Consider the following 25,074-nt stretch of genomic DNA (forward strand, 5'->3'; position numbering starts at 1 on the left):
AACCTGTCGTCACACAGGCGTTAGCAGAAATGCAGCGTTTTTTTACGCTGCGTTTACTGCGGTTTCAGCAGCGCTGCCATGCATTTTGCCAGCATTTTGGCTGCACAGCGGAAAACGCAGCCAAAGAAGCTAAAAAAAAAAAAAGTAATGCTCAACTAGCAGGTGCTCTCTGGGTCCCCACCGCCGCTCTCTGGGTCCCCACCGCCGCTCTCTGGGTCCCCACCGCCGCTCTCTGGGTCCCCACCGCCGCTCTCTGGGTCCCCACCGCCGCTCTCTGGGTCCCCACCGCCGCTCTCTGGGTCCCCACCGCCGCTCTCTGGGTCCCCACCGCCGCTCTCTGGGTCCCCACCGCCGCTCTCTGGGTCCCCACCGCCGCTCTCTGGGTCCCCACCGCCGCTCTCTGGGTCCCCACCGCCGCTCTCTGGGTCCCCACCGCCGCTCTCTGGGTCCCCACCGCCGCTCTCTGGGTCCCCACCGCCGCTCTCTGGGTCCCCACCGCCGCTCTCTGGGTCCCCACCGCCGCTCTCTGGGTCCCCACCGCCGCTCTCTGGGTCCCCACCGCCGCTCTCTGGGTCCCCACCGCCGCTCTCTGGGTCCCCACCGCCGCTCTCTGGGTCCCCACCGCCGCTCTCTGGGTCCCCACCGCCGCTCTCTGGGTCCCCACCGCCGCTCTCTGGGTCCCCACCGCCGCTCTCTGGGTCCCCACCGCCGCTCTCTGTAGCTCCAGGCAGGCTGCCGGCCATTGGTCAGCGCTGATCGACCATCTATTGCTGGTGACTGGGATTGAAATCTGAATTGAGTCGGTGCTTCTGAACCAATCGGAGCAACCAACTGAAAAGGTTGCTCTGATTGGTTCAGGAGCGCAGACTTAGCCAATCAGAGCCATTCAATGATGTCATTCAAATGAAGGGCTGTGATTAGTGCATCGAGTGCTGGCTCTGATTGGCTGAGTCGGTGCTCCTGAACCAATCAGAGCAAACTCTTGCTGGAGGCGGGGATTTCAATCCCAGTCACCAACAAATAGATGGTCTATCAGCGCTGACAAGTGCCTGGCAGCCTGCCCGGAGCTCCGGAGAGCAGCGGTGGGGACACAGTCGACACCTCCTAGGTGAGTATTACTTTTTAATTAAAAAAAAATTGTTTAGGTAGTGCAGCTAGCGCTGGCATTTAGTGCTGCCAGAAACATGGTGCCAAGTTGTGCCACATCTTCAGCAGCCCGGAAACCACTTCCCATTTATTTTAATGGGCGACACATGACTGAAAACGGCCAAAGACAGAATATGCATCACTTTCAGAGCGCAGCGTTCTGACACTTGTGTGTATCGCTCCATTGAAATGAATGGGAGCGTTGTACAGCGTTCAGCGCAGCGCTGAAAAGGCAGCGCTAAATGTTGTACAAAAGCGTCTTGTGTGAGGGAGGCCTAAGGTTGATAGAACTCGCATGGGAAGACAGAAGCGGGAGGACCAGAGGGCGAGGGTAGGAGCGGGAGGACCAGAGGGCGAGGGTAGGAGCGGGAGGACCAGAGGGCGAGGGTAGGAGCGGGAGGACCAGAGGGCGAGGGTAGGAGCGGGAGGACCAGAGGGCGAGGGGAGGAGCGGGAGGACCGGGAGGGCGAGGGGAGGAGCGGGAGGACCGGGAGGGCGAGGGGAGGAGCGGGAGGACCGGGAGGGCGAGGGGAGGAGCGGGAGGACCGGGAGGGCGAGGGGAGGAGCGGGAGGACCGGGAGGGCGAGGGGAGGAGCGGGAGGACCGGGAGGGCGAGGGGGGGAGCGGGAGGACCGGGAGGGCGAGGGGGGGAGCGGGAGGACCGGGAGGGCGAGGGGGGGAGCGGGAGGACCGGGAGGGCGAGGGGGGGAGCGGGAGGACCGGGAGGGCGAGGGGGGGAGCGGGAGGACCGGGAGGGCGAGGGGGGGAGCGGGAGGACCGGGAGGGCGAGGGGGGGAGCGGGAGGACCGGGAGGGCGAGGGGGGGAGCGGGAGGACCGGGAGGGCGAGGGGGGGAGCGGGAGGACCGGGAGGGCGAGGGGGGGAGCGGGAGGACCGGGAGGGCGAGGGGGGGAGCGGGAGGACCGGGAGGGCGAGGGGGGGAGCGGGAGGACCGGGAGGGCGAGGGGGGGAGCGGGAGGAGCGAGAGGGCGAGGGGAGGACCGGGAGGAGCGGGAGGACCGGGAGGGCGAGGGGAGGAGCCGGAGGACCAGAGGGGAGGAGCGGGAGGACCGGGAGGGCGAGGGGAGGAGCGGGAGGACCGGGAGGGCGAGGGGAGGAGCGGGAGGACCGGGAGGGCGAGGGGAGGAGCGGGAGGACCGGGAGGGCGAGGGTGGGAGCGGGAGGGCGAGGGTGGGAGCGGGAGGGCGAGGGTGGGAGCGGGGGGAGCGGGAGGGCGAGGGTGGGAGCGGGAGGAGCGGGAGGGCGAGGGTGGGAGCGGGAGGACCAGAGGGTGGGAGCGGGAGGACCAGAGGGTGGGAGCGGGAGGACCAGAGGGCGAGGGGGGGAGCGGGAGGACCAGAGGGCGAGGGGAGGAGCGGGAGGACCAGAGGGCGAGGGGAGGAGCGGGAGGACCAGAGGGCGAGGGTGGGAGCGGGAGGACCAGAGGGCGAGGGTGGGAGCGGGAGGACCAGAGGGCGAGGGTGGGAGCGGGAGGACCAGAGGGCGAGGGTGGGAGCCGGAGGACCAGAGGGCGAGGGTGGGAGCGGGAGGACCATCCAAGCTGCACCATATTATGTCACTGCCCCCTGAACATATGGGAATGAGGGGGCCGTACGACTTGTCTGACGTAACTATGTGCCCACTCTTATTATGTGTCTGCTACCTAGCATAATGAGTTAGTATGCATGTAGGTGGGCAAATTGCATTAATGTTGATATTTTCAGGATTACATTGGCACATATGATAGCATATTTTTCAGTCCACTGTTTGCTTTAGGGCCAACTATATGTATGCACAGTCCACCCCAGACAACCCTGTACCTACCTCCATTAGATCTGTGTATATAGAGAGGGGTGTACAATGGAGCCATGAGTCCTCACACAGTTGAAGTGATAGCTGAGTAGCACTATGGGGTTTATTCTGATTAATTAGAAGTAGCAGAGCTGAATTAGTCCTTGATCGATTTGTATGGCTCTGCTGCATTGGGGCCTCGGGGCGACCCCCGGCTCTGCTGCATTGGGGCCTCGGGGCGACCCCCGGCTCTGCTGCATTGGGGCCTCGGGGCGACCCCCGGCTCTGCTGCATGTGTTCTCTTTCGCTGAACTACACTGGAGAATATGGCACTGCGGGTGACTGTGCACTCGCGCCCCACGGGCTGTGAATACAGCTTGGCATCCAGGATCAGAGTGAAAATGTAAGTGTTCAGGCTCGCTCATTAACACGGCGCCACAGAGAGATGTTACTCTTTGTCTCCAGTATTTGACACCTGATATCCAAGTGCTAGTGGTCATGTGGCCACCCTTCAGCTGTCATAGACCCCCGGTCAGTTTAGGAAGGTTGCACTTCCCCTACAATGAGGAATTTTCCTGTAAGATTGGGGTATGACGTGAGCGGGGCAGGTGGGGCATCTGCCCCTACTGCAGTCAGGGCTGAGGCGGCACCAGCCTAGCATCTCCCTACAGTTTACCTGGAACAGATCTGGTTTTGCAGGAAAGGGACATCACAGTTTTGGGTAATCGGAGCTGGTTGTAATTCAGACGTTTGTTGGTGCTAATGACATGCTTTTGATGTGGGAGCTGCAGCCGTGTGAAGTGGGGTCGGGAATATTGAGTCTACAGCTGTCATGTCTGTGTGCAGAGGAGGGGTATCAGCAGAGATTGGTGACTCTGACTTTTCTTGATCACCCCCTTTCTCAGATTACTTATTTGCTATCTGATTATCACAAATGTGCGTCTTCCCCAGAAGAGAAGTGACGAGACGTTCCGCCTGCTGTATTACAATAAGACCGCCTTGCTCTTCTGCTGTTCCCAAACTGATTATTTGCCCCAGGTGAGGGAAGGCTTGGCCACTACTGCATGTGATCGTTAGGTGTTGGGATTTGGTGGCTGTTTGTCTTCCCGTGATTAGAGGGGGGCACGCTGGGACGTGACGTAGGTACTTGACATCCAGAATACAAACTTGTAAGCGATCACCATCGCCCCGTGTTGTCTGATGGGATGGTAAGTAGTGTTTGCCAAGTACCCCAATAACCCAGTGCCATGAGCCCCCAGTTACAGTCCAGAACATGTAAGACCGCCGTGCCGCTGGGAGGCCTAAAAAAACAACCGTCAAAGTGAGGAGACAAGTGAACCTTTCTCTGGGTGGGATGCCTATATCTGCATGCGGAATGGCCGAACTCTCTTTGTTGTTTTTTAACTAGTTTTGTAGTTGAACACTTTTTTTCCTCCTTTTAAGGCCCCCTGTCCACAGGCGTTGCGGTATCCTGCGGCGAAGCTCCACTGCGGGAACCGCCGCCACCGAATCTCCGCCGGTCAGCCCTATTTCATAGGCTGACCACGGAGAATTGGGGCAATTCACAGCATGCTGCGAAGTGCCCGCCGCGAGCACAGAATCGCAATGATTTTCCGCTCGTGGACAGGGGCCGGGTCTTTCCTTAGAACGCTACTGAAAGCTTCAGAGGATGTGATTCGCCAGCTGTTTACCGCCAGCGAAATCCCGCCTGTGAACAGGCACCCTAAGGCATTTGATAGCAAAAAACGAGTATATGCTAAGCGTGTGGAAACATACATTCATGTGTCCTTAGGTTTTTCATTGACCCTAACGCTGGGTATATGTCAGTCTGTGCCGATGTGCAGGACAGACGTTAGCGGGACCTTGGCCACTATCTTCTCCAGACCAGCGGCGGTTCTAGAATGCGTGCGGCCACTATCCTAAAGTCGCTGGTTAGTCATGTATCGTAACATTATCAGCCGGGGACACCCCTTTACATGCATCACTGATGCCACCCAGCCTCTTGGCGTTTGCAGTTATTCCTTGTGGCATGGCACTTGTGCCACAAGGGATTCAGTATTGGCACATGGTGCCACCATCATTATTAAAGAGGCCCTCCTGTCCTGGACCAGATGTGACGAGGGGTGTTATTTCCTGCAGCCGTCCCTCCGATTCGCTGGTTTTGGGCACCATTTTCAGTCGTTGAAGATGGGACCTGGAACTGGTGGCTCAGGGGGACGACAAAGAACTGCAAGCACTATACACCCCTCCTCTGTTCCCAGGACAGGGTTTTGTCCTGAAGCTGGAGGTCCCTTTAAAGGGGATGCACCAGCTTTCATCACTTTCATTGGGGGTCTCTCCACTGGCAGCAGGCGTCCTGTTCCCCAGCTGACCTCCATGCAGGCTCGCTGCCGCCCCCACAATCGGGAGGAGGATGGATGGAGCAATGGCCGCGCATGTGGTAATGCTTCGGTCGTTTCAGTGGGATTAACCAGTGCCAACCCTCACCTTTTCCCATCAGCCCCATTGACATGCATGGAGTGGCAGCTGAGCATCCGCAGTTGTCCTTCATTCAGTGTGACGTTCCTGTGGGGGTGAGACCCTGCCAATCCTACTTCTATCACCTATACTATGGATAGGGAATAGGTTAATTCTGCTACAACTGCTTTAACCCATTAAGGACCAGGCGCTGTAAATATACAGCGCTTGGTCCCCGGCTTAAAGCACCGCCATATCTAGAATTACAAGGGGGATTAAAGCCTCCTGCTTCTGCAATCAATCAGAAGCAGGATGGGTTGTCAGCTGTTAGTCTCAGCTGATAACCCGGAGGAGGAGGGAGAAGTGGGTTTTAACCCTTTCTGCCGCCTCCTTTCTTCAGTACACAGCGCTCAATGAGCGACATGTACTAAACAGTGAAAGTGGAAGTGTTTCTTCTACCATATGACCGCCGGGATTCCCTGCTAAAGCAGACCTGCAGGGTCATAGTACACTACAGGGGGGATGGTTCCCCTGTAACTGGGGCTCCTATGGATGTGGCTCTTATGGATGCCCCAGCTACAGTGGAAGAGTGTAAAAAAACAAAACACGTGACTGTCCTCCAGAGGTCTTGTATGACGTCATGAGGGCCACAGATGGTAAAAAACATAAGATACATCAGTAAGGCCAAATTACAGAATAAAACAATGTATACATTGAAAGTATCCCCCAACCTTCGCTATAAGCGCCCTGTAATCCACAGTCACGGGGAAAAACTGCCGCAAAAATAATAGGGCAATAAAACCGCCACATGGTCCCTAAGGGGTTAACTACTATTGCAGGCGTGCTCAGTCTAGTCAGTCACCCAGGGGCACGTCTCCTCCTTCAGGCCTGCGGATTTGCTACAGTGTGTCGGTCTCAGTATTGTGTGGACTGCTGTGAGGGGTATTGGGTTTTCAGTCTCTGCATGTAGATGGTGTAATTCACTGACAGCAGCAGAGGTATTACTGATGAGGAGCTGGAGGGTTGCAGGACTTCTGTTACACCCCGATTGGGGGTTCTTTGTTAGCAGCCCCCCTGGTCTGCGTTCGCCCAGTATATCCGGGCCGCGCGGCTTGCTCCCCCACTGTGAGGTGTGGCGGTATCATCACTGTGTGTACAAGCATGGTGAGCTATGGAGCCGGCCCTCCAAGAGTGCAGACGGGCGAGGGCACAGGATGGCGCTGCGGGTGTCGGTGCCCATCACACTGGGCTGAATGGGAAAATGGCATTTCTATTTCCCCCTCCTTTTCTCCCTATAATTGCATTATTCACACATTAATCACTCCGGCGCTGAGAAAAAACTGATGTCTGCAATTAGTATGCCAGCCGGCCCGCGCCGTCGTCTCGGAGACGCATAAAGGGGGCTTTGTGGTCGTGGCTGAACCGTGAACCATTCCTGGTACGAGGATTAGTGATCACCTAGCAACACAATCCTCGCTCACCATCCCTGCGCCCCGGCCGGACTGCCAGCGCCGTCTCTGCGGATCACCCCCCCCTCACGGCTTTCAGCATCTGGGAAAGCTGGGTGACAACTAATATGGCGGCTGTCACAAGAGCCATCACCCAGCTGCTTCCTCCATCACCAAGTCAGCAGGACGGTCCAACCCACTCCTGTGTTACCGCATAGGCTGTCAGGAGGCTGGGAAAGCTGGGTACCATCTGCAATGGCATCTATAAAGGCTGGTTGTCGACCAGTTCTCCCATTTGTAGGCACCAGGACCCTCGTCCCCCCAATCAGCATGTAACGGATGATTAACAGAGACATTAATGATATCTAACGGATGAATGGCCAATAATGAAAAAAAAATATATACAGTATATATATATTTTATTTTCTGAGTTTACATCGGAGGGCGGTCGATGGGCAGCCTGCCCGCTGGGGCCGGAGGGCGGTCGATGGGCAGCCTGCCCGCTGGGGCCGGAGGGCGGTCGATGGGCAGCCTGCCCGCTGGGGCCGGAGGGCGGTCGATGGGCAGCCTGCCCGCTGGGGCCGGAGGGCGGTCGATGGGCAGCCTGCCCGCTGGGGCCGGAGGGCGGTCGATGGGCAGCCTGCCCGCTGGGGCCGGAGGGCGGTCGATGGGCAGCCTGCCCGCTGGGGCCGGAGGGCGGTCGATGGGCAGCCTGCCCGCTGGGGCCGGAGGGCGGTCGATGGGCAGCCTGCCCGCTGGGGCCGGAGGGCGGTCGATGGGCAGCCTGCCCGCTGGGGCCGGAGGGGGGTCGATGGGCAGCCTGCCCGCTGGGGCCGGAGGGGGGTCGATGGGCAGCCTGCCCGCTGGGGCCGGAGGGGGCGGTGGATGGGCAGGGCACACAGAGTGGTTCTCTCAGTATCACTGTGCACCAGCAGGGGGCATGCCGGAAGGATCTTGTGGGTGGCTGACATTGTTTCATTTTTTGCGCCAGCAGGGGGTGCAGGAGGAGGGCGTTCGCAGATACAGATGTAGCCAAGTTTGAAGATTACCTGCACTTTCCTGCTTCAGCGCTCACGCCCCATCAGCCATTTGCGGCTCCTCCCTGCTACTGGCTGTCTGCAGCTGCCAGGAGGAGTCAAGAAGGTCAATGGAGCTCAAGTGTGAACTAACCGAATTGTGATAACCTTCTGCTACCTTACTTTAAGCCTTATGGTAAAGTTAGAAATCTTAACCCTTTATTGACCAGTGTTCCACTCTTAAAGGGCCAGACTCTCTTTATCGATTGTGCTTTATCTGCCCTATTTTTATTCTTAGAATTATTTTTGCTACGTTTTTTCAGACCTTCAGCGTTTGGACCTTTCCCCCCCCCCCCCCTCCTCCCCCCCCCCACAATTTTTTAGTCTTGGTTTTAAAGTTCTATTAGGGTAAAGTACAGAATGGCTTCACATTCTTCATCGGATGTTCAGATAAGTCACTTGCATGGTATAGGATTACAGGGCGGCTTCAGTGATTGTCTAGAGTGGGTGGGGGGTGGGGGGTGGGGGGGGGGCTGGAGTTCTGTTTTACTATTGGAGTATATTTTATTTTATAATTTTGTACTTCTTTTTGCCCAAGTATTAGTCACCTCTGTGTCCCCGTTCCGTCAGATAAGACCTCTGGGGGTCATTCACCCTGTCAACTATTTCTCTTACTTTGTAATTGTCAGCTTTTAGCTGCTACATCCATAGGAGCCTGGATTACAGATGAAAACCTCCCCCTATAATGACATTAGTCACTGGCAGGTTGGGCTGGGGTCTGCTATGCTCTCGGTCACCGGCCATCATGTGATCAATGAGCCGCTTCCTCTATACACTGTGTAGCGCCTATTGAGTGGTGTGTAGGCTGGGAAAGAAGTCAGAAGCCGTTATAAATCCCTCTCTTCTCCTCTGGGTCCTCGGCTGTCATGATAGTTGCCGGAACTTGAACCCATACCATACACTTTACCATGGCGCTGGTCCCAGAGCCCAACAGCCAGCACTGTCTACATGTAATTCACTTGGATGTAATTAGGTTAACACAACAGAAGCTATTGTGAAAGGACACACCGAGGATACTTCAGGAGTTCAATCCGGTCATATTGGCTGCATCTGTGGTTCGCTTTTAATGGCACCAAGAGGGGGTTGCAGGAGGAGAAGGAGAAGGGATTTTCAGGGGGCTTCACCTTTAGTGGCACCAGTGCCCCAGATGTAGTCGGCACCCCGTGGTGTCAGTGATACTGGAGCACCGTGCCACATGCTTGTGGCATTAGTAATACTTCAGGTTGGCATATTAATAGGAGCTTATGTGATTACTATGAGGTATGAGTAATCTAGTAATCGGCACCTGCATCACAGAAGTGCCACCCTAATCTGTACTCTACCGGGTGTACACCTCCATACACTGTCACACGCTGCCATCCTAGCATGGACATAGCAACCCCAGACACGGGCAGAAGTCATGCCACCAACGTCCAGCAGGTCAGCTGCTAATTGGCACCTCCGTTATGGAGGCCTTTATATTGGTTGTATCTAATAGATTCATTGGGATGTAACAGTGGAGAACGATGTGTCTATATAGATTATACTTGTGATTAGGTGCATCGGGCTGTTGGTCGGACTGTTGTGATTAGGTTTATCGGGCTGTAGGACACATCGTGGTTGTGATTAGGTTTATCGGGCTGTAGGACACATCGTGGTTGTGATTAGGTGTATCGGGCTATAAGACACATCGTGGTTGTGATTAGGTGTATCGGGCTGTAGGACACATCGTGGTTGTGATTAGGTGTATCGGGCTGTAGGACACATCGTGGTTGTGATTAGGTGTATCGGGCTGTAGGACACATTGTGGTTGTGATTAGGTGTATCGGGCTGTAGGACACATCGTGGTTGTGATTAGGTGTATCGGGCTATAAGACACATCGTGGTTGTGATTAGATGTATCGGGCTGTAGGATACATTGTGGTTGTGATTAGGTGTATCGGGCTGTAGGACACATCGTGGTTGTGATTAGGTGTATCGGGCTGTAGGACACACCATGGTTGTGATTAGGTGTATCGGGCTGTTGGTCGGACTGTTGTGATTAGGTGTATCGCTCTGTAGGACACATCGTGGTTGTGATTAGGTGTATCCGGCTGTAGGACACATCGTGGTTGTGATTAGGTGTATCGGGCTGTAGGACACATCGTGGTTGTGATTAGGTGTATCGGGCTGTAGGACACATTGTGGTTGTGATTAGGTGTATCGGGCTGTAGGACACATCGTGGTTGTGATTAGGTGTATCGGGCTGTAGGACACATTGTGGTTGTGATTAGGTGTATCGGGCTATAGGACACATTGTGGTTGTGATTAGGTGTATTGGGCTGTAGGACACATCGTGGTTGTGATTAGGTGTATCGCCCTGTAGGACACATTGTGGTTGTGATTAGGTGTATTGCTCTGTAGGACACATTGTGGTTGTGATTAGGTGTATCGGGCTGTAGGACACATTGTGGTTGTGATTAGGTGTATCGCTCTGTAGGATACATTGTGGTTGTGATTAGGTGTATCGGGCTGTAGGACACATTGTGATTGTGATTAGGTGTATCGGGCTGTAGGACACATCGTGGTTGTGATTAGGTGTATCGCTCTGTAGGACACATCGTGGTTGTGATTAGGTGTATCGCTCTGTAGGACACATTGTGGTTGTGATTAGGTGTATCGCTCTGTAGGACACATTGTGGTTGTGATTAGGTGTATCGGGCTGTAGGACACATTGTGGTTGTGATTAGGTGTATCGCTCTGTAGGATACATTGTGGTTGTGATTAGGTGTATCGGGCTGTAGGACACATTGTGGTTGTGATAAGGTGTATCGGGCTGTAGGACACATCGTGGTTGTGATTAGGTGTATCGCTCTGTAGGACACATCGTGGTTGTGATTAGGTGTATCGCTCTGTAGGACACATTGTGGTTGTGATTAGGTGTATCGCTCTGTAGTACACATCGTGGTTGTGATTAGGTGTATCGGGCTGTAGGACACATTGTGGTTGTGATTAGGTGTATCGGGCTGTAGGATACATTGTGGTTGTGATTAGGTGTATCGGGCTGTAGGACACATTGTGGTTGTGATTAGGTGTATCGGGCTGTAGGACACATCGTGGTTGTGATTAGGTGTATCGGGCTCTAGGACACACCGTGGTTGTGATTAGGTGTATCGGGCTGTAGGACACATTGTGGTTGAGATTAGGTGTATCGGGCTGTAGGACACATCGTGGTTGTGATTAGGTGTATCGCTCTGTAGGACACATTGTGGTTGTGATTAGGTGTATCGCTCTGTAGGACACATTGTGGTTGTGATTAGGTGTATCGCTCTGTAGGATACATTGTGGTTGTGATTAGGTGTATCGGGCTGTAGGACACATTGTGGTTGTGATAAGGTGTATCGGGCTGTAGGACACATCGTGGTTGTGATTAGGTGTATCGGGCTGTAGGACACATCGTGGGTGTGATTAGGTGTATCGGGCTGTAGGACACATCGTGGTTGTGATTAGGTGTATCGCTCTCTAGGACACATCGTGGTTGTGATTAGGTGTATCGGGCTGTAGGACACATCGTGGGTGTGATTAGGTGTATCGCCCTGTAGTACACGTCGTGGTTGTGATTAGGTGTATCGGGCTGTAGGACACATCGTGGGTGTGATTAGGTGTATCGCCCTGTAGTACACATCGTGGTTGTGATTAGGTGTATCGGGCTGTAGGACACATCGTGGTTGTGATTAGGTGTATCGGGCTGTAGGACACATCGTGGGTGTGATAAGGTGTATCGGGCTGTAGGACACATCGTGGTTGTGATTAGGTGTATCGGGCTGTAGGACACATCGTGGGTGTGATTAGGTGTATCGCCCTGTAGTACACGTCGTGGTTGTGATTAGGTGTATCGGACTGTAGGACACATTGTGGTTGTGATTAGGTGTATCGGGCTGTAGGACACATCGTGGTTGTGATTAGGTGTATCGCTCTGTAGGACACATCGTGGTTATTAGGTGTATCGGGCTGTAGGACACATTGTGGTTGTGATTAGGTGTATCGGGCTGTAGGACACATCGTGGTTGTGATTAGGTGTATCGGGCTGTAGGACACATCGTGGTTGGGATTAGGTGTATCGGGCTGTAGGACACATTGTGGTTGTGATTAGGTGTATCGGGCTGTAGGACACATCGTGGTTGGGATTAGGTGTATCAGGCTGTAGGACACATTGTGGTTGTGATTAGGTGTATCGCCCTGTAGGACACATCGTGGTTGTGATTAGGTGTATCGGGCTGTAGGACACATTGTGGTTGTGATAAGGTGTATCGGGCTGTAGGACACATTGTGGTTGTGATTAGGTGTATCGCTCTGTAGGACACATTGTGGTTGTGATTAGGTGTATCGGGCTGTAGGACACATCGTGGTTGTGATTAGGTGTATCGCTCTGTAGTACACATCGTGGTTGTGATTAGGTGTATCGGGCTGTAGGACACATTGTGGTTGTGATTAGGTGTATCGGGCTGTAGGATACATTGTGGTTGTGATTAGGTGTATCGGGCTGTAGGACACATTGTGGTTGTGATTAGGTGTATCGGGCTGTAGGACACATCGTGGTTGTGATTAGGTGTATCGGGCTCTAGGACACACCGTGGTTGTGATTAGGTGTATCGGGCTGTAGGACACATTGTGGTTGAGATTAGGTGTATCGGGCTGTAGGACACATCGTGGTTGTGATTAGGTGTATCGCTCTGTAGGACACATTGTGGTTGTGATTAGGTGTATCGCTCTGTAGGACACATTGTGGTTGTGATTAGGTGTATCGCTCTGTAGGATACATTGTGGTTGTGATTAGGTGTATCGGGCTGTAGGACACATTGTGGTTGTGATAAGGTGTATCGGGCTGTAGGACACATCGTGGTTGTGATTAGGTGTATCGGGCTGTAGGACACATCGTGGGTGTGATTAGGTGTATCGGGCTGTAGGACACATCGTGGTTGTGATTAGGTGTATCGCTCTCTAGGACACATCGTGGTTGTGATTAGGTGTATCGGGCTGTAGGACACATCGTGGGTGTGATTAGGTGTATCGCCCTGTAGTACACGTCGTGGTTGTGATTAGGTGTATCGGGCTGTAGGACACATCGTGGGTGTGATTAGGTGTATCGCCCTGTAGTACACATCGTGGTTGTGATTAGGTGTATCGGGCTGTAGGACACATCGTGGTTGTGATTAGGTGTATCGGGCTGTAGGACACATCGTGGGTGTGATAAGGTGTATCGGGCTGTAGGACACATCGTGGTTGTGATTAGGTGTATCGGGCTGTAGGACACATCGTGGGTGTGATTAGGTGTATCGCCCTGTAGTACACGTCGTGGTTGTGATTAGGTGTATCGGACTGTAGGACACATTGTGGTTGTGATTAGGTGTATCGGGCTGTAGGACACATCGTGGTTGTGATTAGGTGTATCGCTCTGTAGGACACATCGTGGTTATTAGGTGTATCGGGCTGTAGGACACATTGTGGTTGTGATTAGGTGTATCGGGCTGTAGGACACATCGTGGTTGTGATTAGGTGTATCGGGCTGTAGGACACATCGTGGTTGGGATTAGGTGTATCGGGCTGTAGGACACATCGTGGTTGGGATTAGGTGTATCAGGCTGTAGGACACATTGTGGTTGTGATTAGGTGTATCGGCCTGTAGGACACATCGTGGTTGTGATTAGCTGTATCGGGCTGTAGGACACATCGTGGTTGTGATTAGGTGTATCGGGCTGTAGGACACATCGTGGTTGGGATTAGGTGTATCGGGCTGTAGGACACATCGTGGTTGGGATTAGGTGTATCAGGCTGTAGGACACATTGTGGTTGTGATTAGGTGTATCGGCCTGTAGGACACATCGTGGTTGTGATTAGCTGTATCGGGCTGTAGGACACATCGTGGTTGTGATTAGGTGTATCGCCCTGTAGTACACGTCGTGGTTGTGATTAGGTGTATCGGGCTGTAGGACACATCGTGGGTGTGATTAGGTGTATCGCCCTGTAGTACACATCGTGGTTGTGATTAGGTGTATCGGGCTGTAGGACACATCGTGGTTGTGATTAGGTGTATCGGGCTGTAGGACACATCGTGGGTGTGATAAGGTGTATCGGGCTGTAGGACACATCGTGGTTGTGATTAGGTGTATCGGGCTGTAGGACACATCGTGGGTGTGATTAGGTGTATCGCCCTGTAGTACACGTCGTGGTTGTGATTAGGTGTATCGGACTGTAGGACAGATCGTGGTTGTGATTAGGTGTATCAGGCTGTAGGACACATCGTGGTTGTGATTAGGTGTATCGGGCTGTAGGACACATTGTGGTTGTGATTAGGTGTATCGGGCTGTAGGACACATCGTGGTTGTGATTAGGTGTATCGCTCTGTAGGACACATCGTGGTTATTAGGTGTATCGGGCTGTAGGACACATTGTGGTTGTGATTAGGTGTATCGGGCTGTAGGACACATCGTGGTTGTGATTAGGTGTATCGGGCTGTAGGACACATCGTGGTTGGGATTAGGTGTATCGGGCTGTAGGACACATCGTGGTTGGGATTAGGTGTATCAGGCTGTAGGACACATTGTGGTTGTGATTAGGTGTATCGGCCTGTAGGACACATCGTGGTTGTGATTAGCTGTATCGGGCTGTAGGACACACCATGATTGGGGCCTACAGTAAGCCATTAGGATTCTGTGGCTCTGGTGGTGGAATGTATATAACTGAGCAGTATTACTTGGTGCCCGGGAGCGTTCCGGAGACCATTTCCCCCCCCCCCCCCCCTCCTCGCTGACTGACTGTAGTCCAGCGTGATGCTCGTATCCTGGTCACTACTGGTACATGAGGAGCTACTTACCTGCAGCCCAATCAGGTAGTCCTGCTCCTCCAGGGTGGCTCATCTATATGAGCCGTCACAGGAAGGTTTGCCGTGCCTCCAGCACAAGGGCATGGAGCTGTTACCGGAGGAGAGCTGCTTTAGGTGTAGAGGGACCTCAACCAGCATCGGGAAAGAGGAGTACTAGCGGACCCCTACAAGTTGACCTCCAGAGGTTGCTGACCATACATAGACTCCATGAGGGCCCGACCTCCTGTATGGGGATACGCGCTCGCAGCCCGCATCGGGAAACTTGCCATTCAGTTGCTGACTACTTTTAATAAATGTGGGCCTATATGGTCCAACTGACTGCTGTTTGCAGAGCTGATTTGAGGCGGAGATCGCCGGTGTGGCCGGCCTCAGTAACTTGGTTTGTCCTCTCTTTCAGATTGCCTTCTCTCAGCACAGTAACTTTATGGACTTGGTACAGTTCTTTGTCACATTTTTCTGGTAAGACTCAAAGCTTTTATACTTGTACTGTATGTTTTACATGACTAAGACCACGGTTACACTTTGTGGGGGGCTGCAGAGCTGGCGCTCCAGGGGCACCATCGTTATCCCAACTCTTCCTGACCGCCGGGCGGTGTTCACACAGGTGGGGGCAATTGTAGTCGATGAAAAACTGATAGTTCTCCGTGTCATTTTCACTAATTTGTGATTTTTTTTTTTTTTTTTAACGTATTTTTTATGGACGATTTGCCCTCACTGTCCGTTGGTTCTTCAGGCGCGTGTCTCTCGCTGTCCGTCGGTTCTTCAGGCACGTGTCTCTCACTGTCCGTCGGTTCTTCAGGCACGTCTCTCGCTGTCCGTCGGTTCTTCAGGCACGGCTCTCGCTGTCCGTCGGTTCATCAGGCACGGCTCTCGCTGTCCGTCGGTTCTTCAGGCACGTCTCTCACTGTCCGTCGGTTCTTCAGGCACGGCTCTCGCTGTCCGTCGGTTCATCAGGCACGGCTCTCCCTGTCCGTCGGTTCATCAGGCACGGCTCTCACTGTCCGTCGGTTCTTCAGGCACGGCTCTCCCTGTCCGTCGGTTCATCAGGCACGGCTCTCACTGTCCGTCGGTTCTTCAGGCACGGCTCTCGCTGTCCGTCGGTTCATCAGGCACGGCTCTCCCTGTCCGTCGGTTCATCAGGCACGGCTCTCCCTGTCCGTCGGTTCATCAGGCACGGCTCTCCCTGTCCGTCGGTTCATCAGGCACGGCTCTCCCTGTCCGTCGGTTCTTCAGGCACGGCTCTCACTGTCCGTCGGTTCTTCAGGCACGGCTCTCCCTGTCCGTCGGTTCATCAGGCACGGCTCTCCCTGTCCGTCGGTTCATCAGGCACGTCTCTCGCTGTCCGTCGGTCCTTCAGGCACGGCTCTCGCTGTCCGTCGGTCCTTCAGGCACGGCTCTCGCTGTCCGTCGGTCCTTCAGGCACGTGTCTCTCGCTGTCCGTCGGTCCTTCAGGCACGTGTCTCTCGCTGTCCGTCGGTCCTTCGGGCACGTGTCTCTCGCTGTCCGTCGGTCCTTCGGGCACGTGTCTCTCGCTGTCCGTCGGTCCTTCGGGCACGTGTCTCTCGCTGTCCGTCGGTCCTTCGGGCACGTGTCTCTCGCTGTCCGTCGGTCCTTCGGGCACGTGTCTCTCGCTGTCCGTCGGTCCTTCGGGCACGTGTCTCTCGCTGTCCGTCGGTCCTTCGGGCACGTGTCTCTCGCTGTCCGTCGGTCCTTCGGGCACGTGTCTCTCGCTGTCCGTCGGTCCTTCGGGCACGTGTCTCTCGCTGTCCGTCGGTCCTTCGGGCACGTGTCTCTCGCTGTCCGTCGGTCCTTCGGGCACGTGTCTCTCGCTGTCCGTCGGTCCTTCGGGCACGTGTCTCTCGCTGTCCGTCGGTCCTTCGGGCACGTGTCTCTCGCTGTCCGTCGGTCCTTCGGGCACGTGTCTCTCGCTGTCCGTCGGTCCTTCGGGCACGTGTCTCTCGCTGTCCGTCGGTCCTTCGGGCACGTGTCTCTCGCTGTCCGTCGGTCCTTCGGGCACGTGTCTCTCGCTGTCCGTCGGTCCTTCGGGCACGTGTCTCTCGCTGTCCGTCGGTCCTTCGGGCACGTGTCTCTCGCTGTCCGTCGGACCTTCGGGCACGTGTCTCTCGCTGTCCGTCGGACCTTCGGGCACGTGTCTCTCGCTGTCCGGCGGTCCTTCGGGCACGTGTTTCTCGCTGTCCGGCGGTCCTTCGGGCACGTGTCTCTCGCTGTCCGGCGGTCCTTCGGGCACGTGTCTCTCGCTGTCCGTCGGTCCTTCGGGCACGTGTCTCTCGCTGTCCGGCGGTCCTTCGGGCACGTGTCTCTCGCTGTCCGGCGGTCCTTCGGGCACGTGTCTCTCGCTGTCCGGCGGTCCTTCGGGCACGTGTCTCTCGCTGTCCGGCGGTCCTTCGGGCACGTGTCTCTCGCTGTCCGGCGATTCTCTTCTTGTGGAACGCGTCTCTCGCTGTCCGGCGGTTCTCTTCTTGTGGAACGCGTCTCTCGCTGTCCGGCGGTTCTCTTCTTGTGGAACGCATAGTGGCATGCATTACAAATTCAATCCATTTTTTACGCTCCCGCAGGTAATAGCGGTCGTTTCTTGAACGATGACTTGCAGCAAATTTTCTAACTCGGACTATCAGTCTGAGAGAAGAATCTCATGTGCATTAACCCTTTCACATCACAGGTTCCCTTCCCGTACAAGTTCTATCCATCTGAGTCCAGCAGAACTGGCATGTGAAACCCCCCTAGTGGATGCATGGTGCATTTACATGGGCAATACTACTGTGCCCGTTTGGTGTGTGTTGTGAAGATGCACAGAAGTGGCCCCATTATTTACCACGGGGTGCTCACATGTGATTTCTGTCTCACTGCGATACAACATGCTGCGGTTTTCTATTTGTCTGCCAGTCCATAAACCCCTCTCCTATTCCTTATGGGTGAGGTATAGGATCCCGTTGCGCTCACACTTACCAGCGAGGGGGAGGACATTTTTTGTTTTATCTTTTACAATGTGTGATTTTCCTGCTTGTGGAGAGCGCCTGGACCGCGAATGCGATTTTCTCGCAGAACGCTTTGCACTCACAGGGAAAATGGCGTTTACACGAGAAACTTGCAAATCTGCACTCTTACTTAGAAGGGTCTTTGTCCTGTGGATGTGGGGCAGGAAGGGTATGGTTTCTGCCTAAGAAGAGCACCTGGAAAGGTGAGTGAGGAGACTTATAAGGCCGTCCATGCTCCTCTGGGAAATATGCAAATAAGGAAGATGGAGCAATACCTCTGCAGCGCCACCTATTGGAAAATTGCATTCCTGCACATCAATATCGGACCTTCTAGGTACTCTCCCTAAGAAGAAACCATACCCTTCCTGACCTGCGTCATAGGCCGCACTCGCCTAGCCCAAAACCTACTGCACACCTGTTTATAAGGCTTGTCTAAGTCTGGCATGGACCTGCAGGAATGCTGCATTCCAATAGGTGGCACTGCAGAGGTATTGTTCCATCTTCCCATTTGCATTCTCCTATAGCTTAGATGGAACACGTTTGTCAGCTCTTTGCTGCCATCTAGTGTTGATATTTGCACACTGCGCTGGTAACATGCCTTCTCACACGTCCTTGTGTTTCGTTCTGCAGCTGTTTCCTCTCCTTGCTCCTGGTGGCCGCCGTAGTTTGGAAAATTAAACAAAGTTGTTGGGCGTCGAGGAGAAGAGAGGTAAGTGAGAGGCGCTGCTCGTTGTTCTCCTTCACCGCCTCTGAGGTTGTACTGTGAGCTCTTATGGGTAATAGAAGAGAGGAGACCACGGCACTCGCAAAAACAACCCGCGGGAGAAAAATCCACTCGGGGGGGGGGGGGGAGGAGGAAAAATTATTTCCAAGACTTAAGCGTCAGTAATAAATGCAAAGCCACCCTAGGGGCTATGGAACTACGCCCCATAAAACATGTAGAGTAGACGAGTGGAGGAGGTGGCAGCAGAAAATGATGCAGAAAACTGTCATACAAAGGAACATGTTTATTGCGTCCAAGTTAAGATAGGCAACGTTTCCACCTATAATTAGGTCACTTTCAAGCCAAATAACATAAGGATCAGGATATGCGGTCCATGTTCCAGCTCTTACGGGTAACGCAGCCACTTGTAATGGTCGCTTCCATACGGACAGCCTTGTATCTCATCTGTGAGGAGAGCGCTCTGGTATCGGTACATGCTGACGGTCTCTCTGCCTGCCAGATGGGCGTCCTCTGTGGGTATTGGGGTGACCAGCTAGAGTGTCGGTGAGGGCAGGGGGTTAGCCAGTGTGTCGTTACGGGTTGGGGGGGCGCAGAGTGTTGGTGAGGGCATTAACATGAAGATCGCAGTATAGCAACTAACAGTGAATGTACACAACTTGGTGACCGCAGCGCTACGGCTCACAAAATATGGCACCCTGACACCAGGGCCCGCAGCCGCCGCACACCGCCTGCTTTGACCAGTCTAGTTAAATTGTGTCTGTATAATCGCCTAACAACGCTTTCATCCTCCTAATGTAAGGTCCTCTGAGTGTGCGGGGCGGCACCGTCCGCTCGGCCTTCATGTACTCTGCTTTTCCTTTAAGGCCGTCTCATTGACAAGACGGTAAAGGTGATCCCTTACCTACTTTTATCCCTATAGGCTAAGCTTATAGGTTGCGAGTTAGTGACCCGTGGAGTCCGGTGTTATACCTGCCTCATCCACTGCTCCCCCGGGATCAGCGCCGGAGGCCGCCGCTCGCTGCGTTGGGCAGCGCGCCGCTCGGGAGGCCGCCGCTCGCTGCGTTGGGCAGCGCGCCGCTCGGGAGGCCGCCGCTCGCTGCGTTGGGCAGCGCGCCGCTCGGGAGGCCGCCGCTCGCTGCGTTGGGCAGCGCGCCGCTCGGGAGGCCGCCGCTCGCTGCGTTGGGCAGCGCGCCGCTCGGGAGGCCGCCGCTCGCTGCGTTGGGCAGCGCGCCGCTCGGGAGGCCGCCGCTCGCTACGTTGGGCAGCGCGCCGCTCGGGAGGCCGCCGCTCGCTGCGTTGGGCAGCGCGCCGCTCGGGAGGCCGCCGCTCGCTGCGTTGGGCAGCGCGCCGCTCGGGAGGCCGCCGCTCGCTGCGTTGGGCAGCGCGCCGCTCGGGAGGCCGCCGCTCGCTGCGTTGGGCAGCGCGCCGCTCGGGAGGCCGCCGCTCGCTGCGTTGGGCAGCGCGCCGCTCGGGAGGCCACCCATAGTAAAATTAGAACGAGCCTACTTAGTGCTTCTCTATGCATTGAGCTGCGGCTTCCAGCGCTGACACTGGGGGAGCGATGGGGAAGGTACTCCACGGGTCACCTACTTTAAGGCCATTAGCTTGGCTTACAGAGCTAAAAGGTGGCAGTCTCTCTGTAAGGGCACCTTCAGCAGAACACACCCAGTCCGCGGTTGCCATCCGTACCTAAGTGGCGCAGATTTTGGCATGGATTTGCTGTGAATTTCAGCTTTTTCATTAGGTCAGAAAGGGTATTGTTTAAGCTTGGGGAGAGCAACCAGATGTGAGGAGACTATAAGGCCAAGTATGTGCCTCTGGGAAATATATGCAAATGGCAGATGAAACAATGACTCTACAGCGCCACCTATTGGAAAACAGCAAGTCAATGTCAGATCTTTTAACAAGCCTTGTAACAATGACTGGGAATATAAGCCAGAGTTAGAAGGATAAGATCACCTTGTACAAACTCTTTCAGGGGTTTGTCAGGGGGTTTCTGGCTTGGCTAGTGAGAGGCCTAGAGATGCGGGTCAGGAAGGGGGTGGGTTCTCGTTAGGGAAATCACTTACAGGGCGTGAGGAGACTTATAAGGCCATGCATGCTCCTTTGGGAAATATGCAAATGTAAGGATGGAACAATGCCCCCTTAGTGCCACCTAGTGGAAGGTTACCTGCTGAAATGCTACTTTCCAATAGGTGGCGCTGTGGAGACATTGTTCCATCTTCCCATTTGCAACCTTTCCAATATAAGGGTTGGAACCGGCTGTCAAAATCCGCTGTGTAGATGGACCTGCTGCAAAGAATCCACATCATATTCCAAATACACTGTGGGTTCCCCATGGATATCTCCCACTGCCTGTGGATATAACTGGATATACCGGCGATTTTCCAGTATAGAAATTTGACTGTAGAAATGTGGCGGAGTACGTGGCCGGTGTTACTGCCCCCTATACCCGCTGTAGGCTCGGGGTCAGCCCCGTCAAGCACCTACACTTCTCTATCTGGACCCAGAACACCATCGGCAGCTAGGACTTAGCTCTGCACACTCTTTTCATCCTATTACTACCTCAAGTGCCTCACTCAGTAACTCACAGTCTCCGGCCCCTCGTAGTTAGACTGCCCCCCCCTCATACTGCACCACGCTCTTCACTGTGGCCACTCTCATACTGCGACCCCCGCCCCCTCTGTGGCCCCTCGTAGTTTGACTGCCCCCCCCCCTCTGTAGCCCCTCGTAGTTAGACTGGCGCCCCCCCCTCTGTGTGGCCCCTCGTAGTTAGACTGGCGCCCCCCCCTCTGTGACCCCTCGTAGTTAGACTGGCGCCCCCCCCTCTGTGACCCCTCGTAGTTAGACTGGCGCCCCCCCCTCTGTGGCCCCTCGTAGTTAGACTGGCGCCCGCCCCTCTGTGGCCCCTCGTAGTTAGACTGGCGCCCCCCCCTCTGTGGCCCCTCGTAGTTAGACTGGCGCCCCCCCCCCCCTCTGTGGCCCCTCGTAGTTAGACTGGCGTCCCCCCCTCTGTGGCCCCTCGTAGTTTGACTGCCCCCCCTCTGTGGCCCCTCGTAGTTTGACTGCCCCCCCTCTGTGGCCCCTCGTAGTTTGACTGCCCCCCCCTCTGTGGCCCCTCGTAGTTTGACTGCCCCCCCCCCCTCTGTGGCCCCTCGTAGTTTGACTGCCCCCCCCCTCTGTGGCCCCTCGTAGTTTGACTGCCCACCGCCCTCTGTGGCCCCGCGTCGTTAGACTGCCCACCGCCCTCTGTGGCCCAGCGTCGTTAGACTGCCCACCGCCCTCTGTGGCCCCGCGTCGTTAGACTGCCCACCCCCCTCTGTGGCCCCGCGTCGTTTGACTGCCCACCCCCCTCTGTGGCCCCTCGTCGTTTGACTGCCCACCCCCCTCTGTGGCACCTCGTAGTTTGACTGGCGCCCCCCCCTCTGTGGCCCCTCGTAGTTTGACTGGCGCCCCCCCCCCCCCACTGTGGCCCCTCGTAGTTGGACTGCCCCCCCCCCCACTGTGGCCCCTCGTAGTTGGACTGCCCCCCCCCCCACTGTGGCCCCTCGTAGTTGGACTGCCCCCCCCCCACTGTGGCCCCTCGTAGTTGGACTGCCCCCCCCCCCACTGTGGCCCCTCGTAGTTGGACTGCCCCCCCCCCCCCACTGTGGCCCCTCGTAGTTGGACTGCCCCCCCCCCCCACTGTGGCCCCTCGTAGTTGGACTGCCCCCCCCCCCCACGGTGGCCCCTCGTAGTTGGACTGCCCCCCCCCTCGGTGGCCCCTCGTAGTTGGACTGCCCCCCCCCCCCCCTCGGTGGCCCCTCGTAGTTGGACTGCCCCCCCCCCCCCCTCGGTGGCCCCTCGTAGTTGGACTGCCCACCCCCCCCCCTCGGTGGCCCCTCGTAGTTGGACTGCCCACCCCCCCCCTCGGTGGCCCCTCGTAGTTGGACTGCCCACCCCCCCCCTCGGTGGCCCCTCGTAGTTGGGCTGCCCACCCCCCCCCTCGGTGGCCCCTCGTAGTTGGGCTGCCCACCCCCCCTCGGTGGCCCCTCGTAGTTGGGCTGCCCACCCCCCCTCGGTGGCCCCTCGTAGTTGGGCTGCCCACCCCCCCCTCGGTGGCCCCTCGTAGTTGGGCTGCCCACCCCCCTCGGTGGCCCCTCGTAGTTGGGCTGCCCACCCCCCTCGGTGGCCCCTCGTAGTTGGGCTGCCCACCCCCCTCGGTGGCCCCTCGTAGTTGGGCTGCCCACCCCCCTCGGTGGCCCCTCGTAGTTGGGCTGCCCACCCCCCTCGGTGGCCCCTCGTAGTTGGGCTGCCCACCCCCCTCGGTGGCCCCTCGTAGTTGGGCTGCCCACCCCCCTCGGTGGGCCCTCGTAGCTGGGCTGCCCACCCCCCTCGGTGGGCCCTCGTAGCTGGGCTGCCCACCCCCCTCGGTGGGCCCTCGTAGTCGGACTGCCCCTGCCCCTGTTGGGTGACGTGGCCTGTTGGGCGACGTGGCCTGCGTCGTAGCCCGCATCGTAGGGGCCGCAGCGTGGTCCCACCTGCAGTGACATCCCGGCCCCGGCTAGTCTACCACCGATGACCGGTCTTGTTGGAAGTTGCTCAGATTGCTGGATTTTTCCATCTAATGTGGATTCCCCCTGATCCACGGAAAACTTGTCATGTGACTTTATGCCGCGCTTCGGGGTCAAGGGGAAAATTACCATACAGGAAAGCTCCAGTTATGATAGGGCCGAGGCTCCAATGTGGCCATTCAGTATCTTTGTGGCCTGTACGCTCCTCTCTTCAAATCCCCCTCGATTCTTTTGCAATTCGTCCGGTTCTGCATCCCTTGTAGGACACTTAAGTAGCAACAGGCAAGGGGCGATGAGTCCTGGCCTTTCACTCTTAAAGGGGTAGTCCGGTTGTAAACTATTCATCAATAACAGATTGGCGGGGGTCTGCTGCCTGGGCCCCTTGCTGAACAGCTGTTTGCTGGGCTGCTGCACTCATGTACTGAACTGCGTACTGCAGGAAGCAGACAGCCCCGTTCTTACTGTAGTGGCCAGACTTAATATTGCAGGCCTAGTTGCCATTGAAATGAATTGAACCTTGGCCAGCAATACTAAACTAGGCCGCTACAGTAAGAACAGAGCTATCTGCTTCCTGCAGAAATCTGCTCTGTGATCAGGCATGCTGGCCTGGCCAACAGCCGGGGGTCCCAGGCAATGGCTCCCTGCCAATCGACTAATGATGGCTTATCAATCAGTAGTTTACAGTCAGGCAGCCCCTTTAAAGTTTCTTCTTTGAAATGCTTTTATCAAAGACTGAGATAGCAGAGCTGCATCCACTAGGTGGCGATAATTGTATGCGCATCTATACAGCTCAATAACCTGTCTTCAGTCAGCTCCCCCTAGTGGCTGCTTGTTAATATACCTGCACTTAGTTAGGACTTCTGCATGATGAAGGGTTAGCATTCGCTCTGAGAGCATCGGGCAACCCATCACCTGCTTAGCCAAGTCATCTGGTACTGTCCCTTTAAGACCTTGTCCTATAGCAGCCTTTTTTTCTCCAGCCGCCGCCACATTTCAGGTTCGTGCGGAGATTTATTTAAAGGCACTTTTCCTATTCAGCACCTTTTACGGCCGTCGCATTAAGCGCCGCGTTTGATAATGTTTTCCCGTTTCCTTCTCTATAACTCACCATAACCAGAAGCGACTTAATTGCGTCTCTTAATGACTTACAAATGTTTTGCCGACTTAATTATCAATAAATAATTCATGGTGTTTGACTGTCGGGCTGGTGAGCGCGCCTCTGTCCGGCCGGGCGCGGGGTTATAAAACCGCCATGAATTATACATGCAGGAGCCCCGGGCAGACTGATCGATACGGCTGCGAATGTGCAGCTCCTGGACCTAATAAAATGTCACCGTGTATTTATACTTCGTGTATGTCGCGGCTCCGCGCTGGAATACCAAGTGACCGTGTAACCGCGTCTGCCAGGGAAAGGGTTAATGGTCCCCCGAGCCCCATCAGCCGTTTGCAGATCCGGATGTCACTGGAGTATAAAGAATGGCGCTGGTAAGATGTAATCCCAACATGGTATTCTCCGCTGCCTTGCATGATGGGAGTAGTAGTTCTACGTGAGAGAGGACCGTGAGCTGCTGCATATGTTCCTTATTACACACGGCTTTATTCTACCACTGCGGGGCAGTTCTGTCAGTGCACCTACTGTGTGTGCGCCATTAGCCTTCTGTACGCAGTGATATGCCAGTACTTGTGTCCGTTTAAAGGGAAAGACACAAGATACATGCTGCAACATGTAGGAAGGCAAGTGGGTCAGCCTTGGTCTGTGGCTGGGAGGCAGCTTGCTGCAGCAGAACTCAACCCCCACCCCACAGGATGAGATTCTAAGACAATGGGGATGAACTGAAGCACAAGGTATAATCTGACGGGACCAGGGAGGTATCAGCCAGGTGACCCCACTGCAAAACTGGAATGGGGTCCAACCGTATCAGTAAGACGTCAACTGACGTCACGGTAGTGGGATAATCCGTCAGGTGACGTCACGGTAGTGGGATAATCCGTCAGGTGACGTCACGGTAGTGGGATAATTGCTTGTAGTCCCCTCAGCCACCG

General features: G+C 55.5%; 1 protein-coding gene across 1 annotated transcript in view; it reads left to right on the top strand.

Moving 5' to 3' along the window:
- ATRN (attractin) overlaps positions 1-25,074 on the top strand; it is a 136,406-nt gene that overhangs the window by 83,492 nt on the left and 27,840 nt on the right. The window contains exons 24-25 of the mRNA XM_066572920.1: positions 15,156-15,217; positions 18,385-18,463. Of these exons, the coding sequence (XP_066429017.1) occupies positions 15,156-15,217; positions 18,385-18,463 (141 nt within the window). The remainder of the gene's footprint in view (positions 1-15,155; positions 15,218-18,384; positions 18,464-25,074) is intronic.

This window comes from Eleutherodactylus coqui, chromosome 7 (genome assembly GCF_035609145.1).
Source record: "Eleutherodactylus coqui strain aEleCoq1 chromosome 7, aEleCoq1.hap1, whole genome shotgun sequence".
NCBI lineage: Eukaryota > Metazoa > Chordata > Amphibia > Anura > Eleutherodactylidae > Eleutherodactylus > Eleutherodactylus coqui.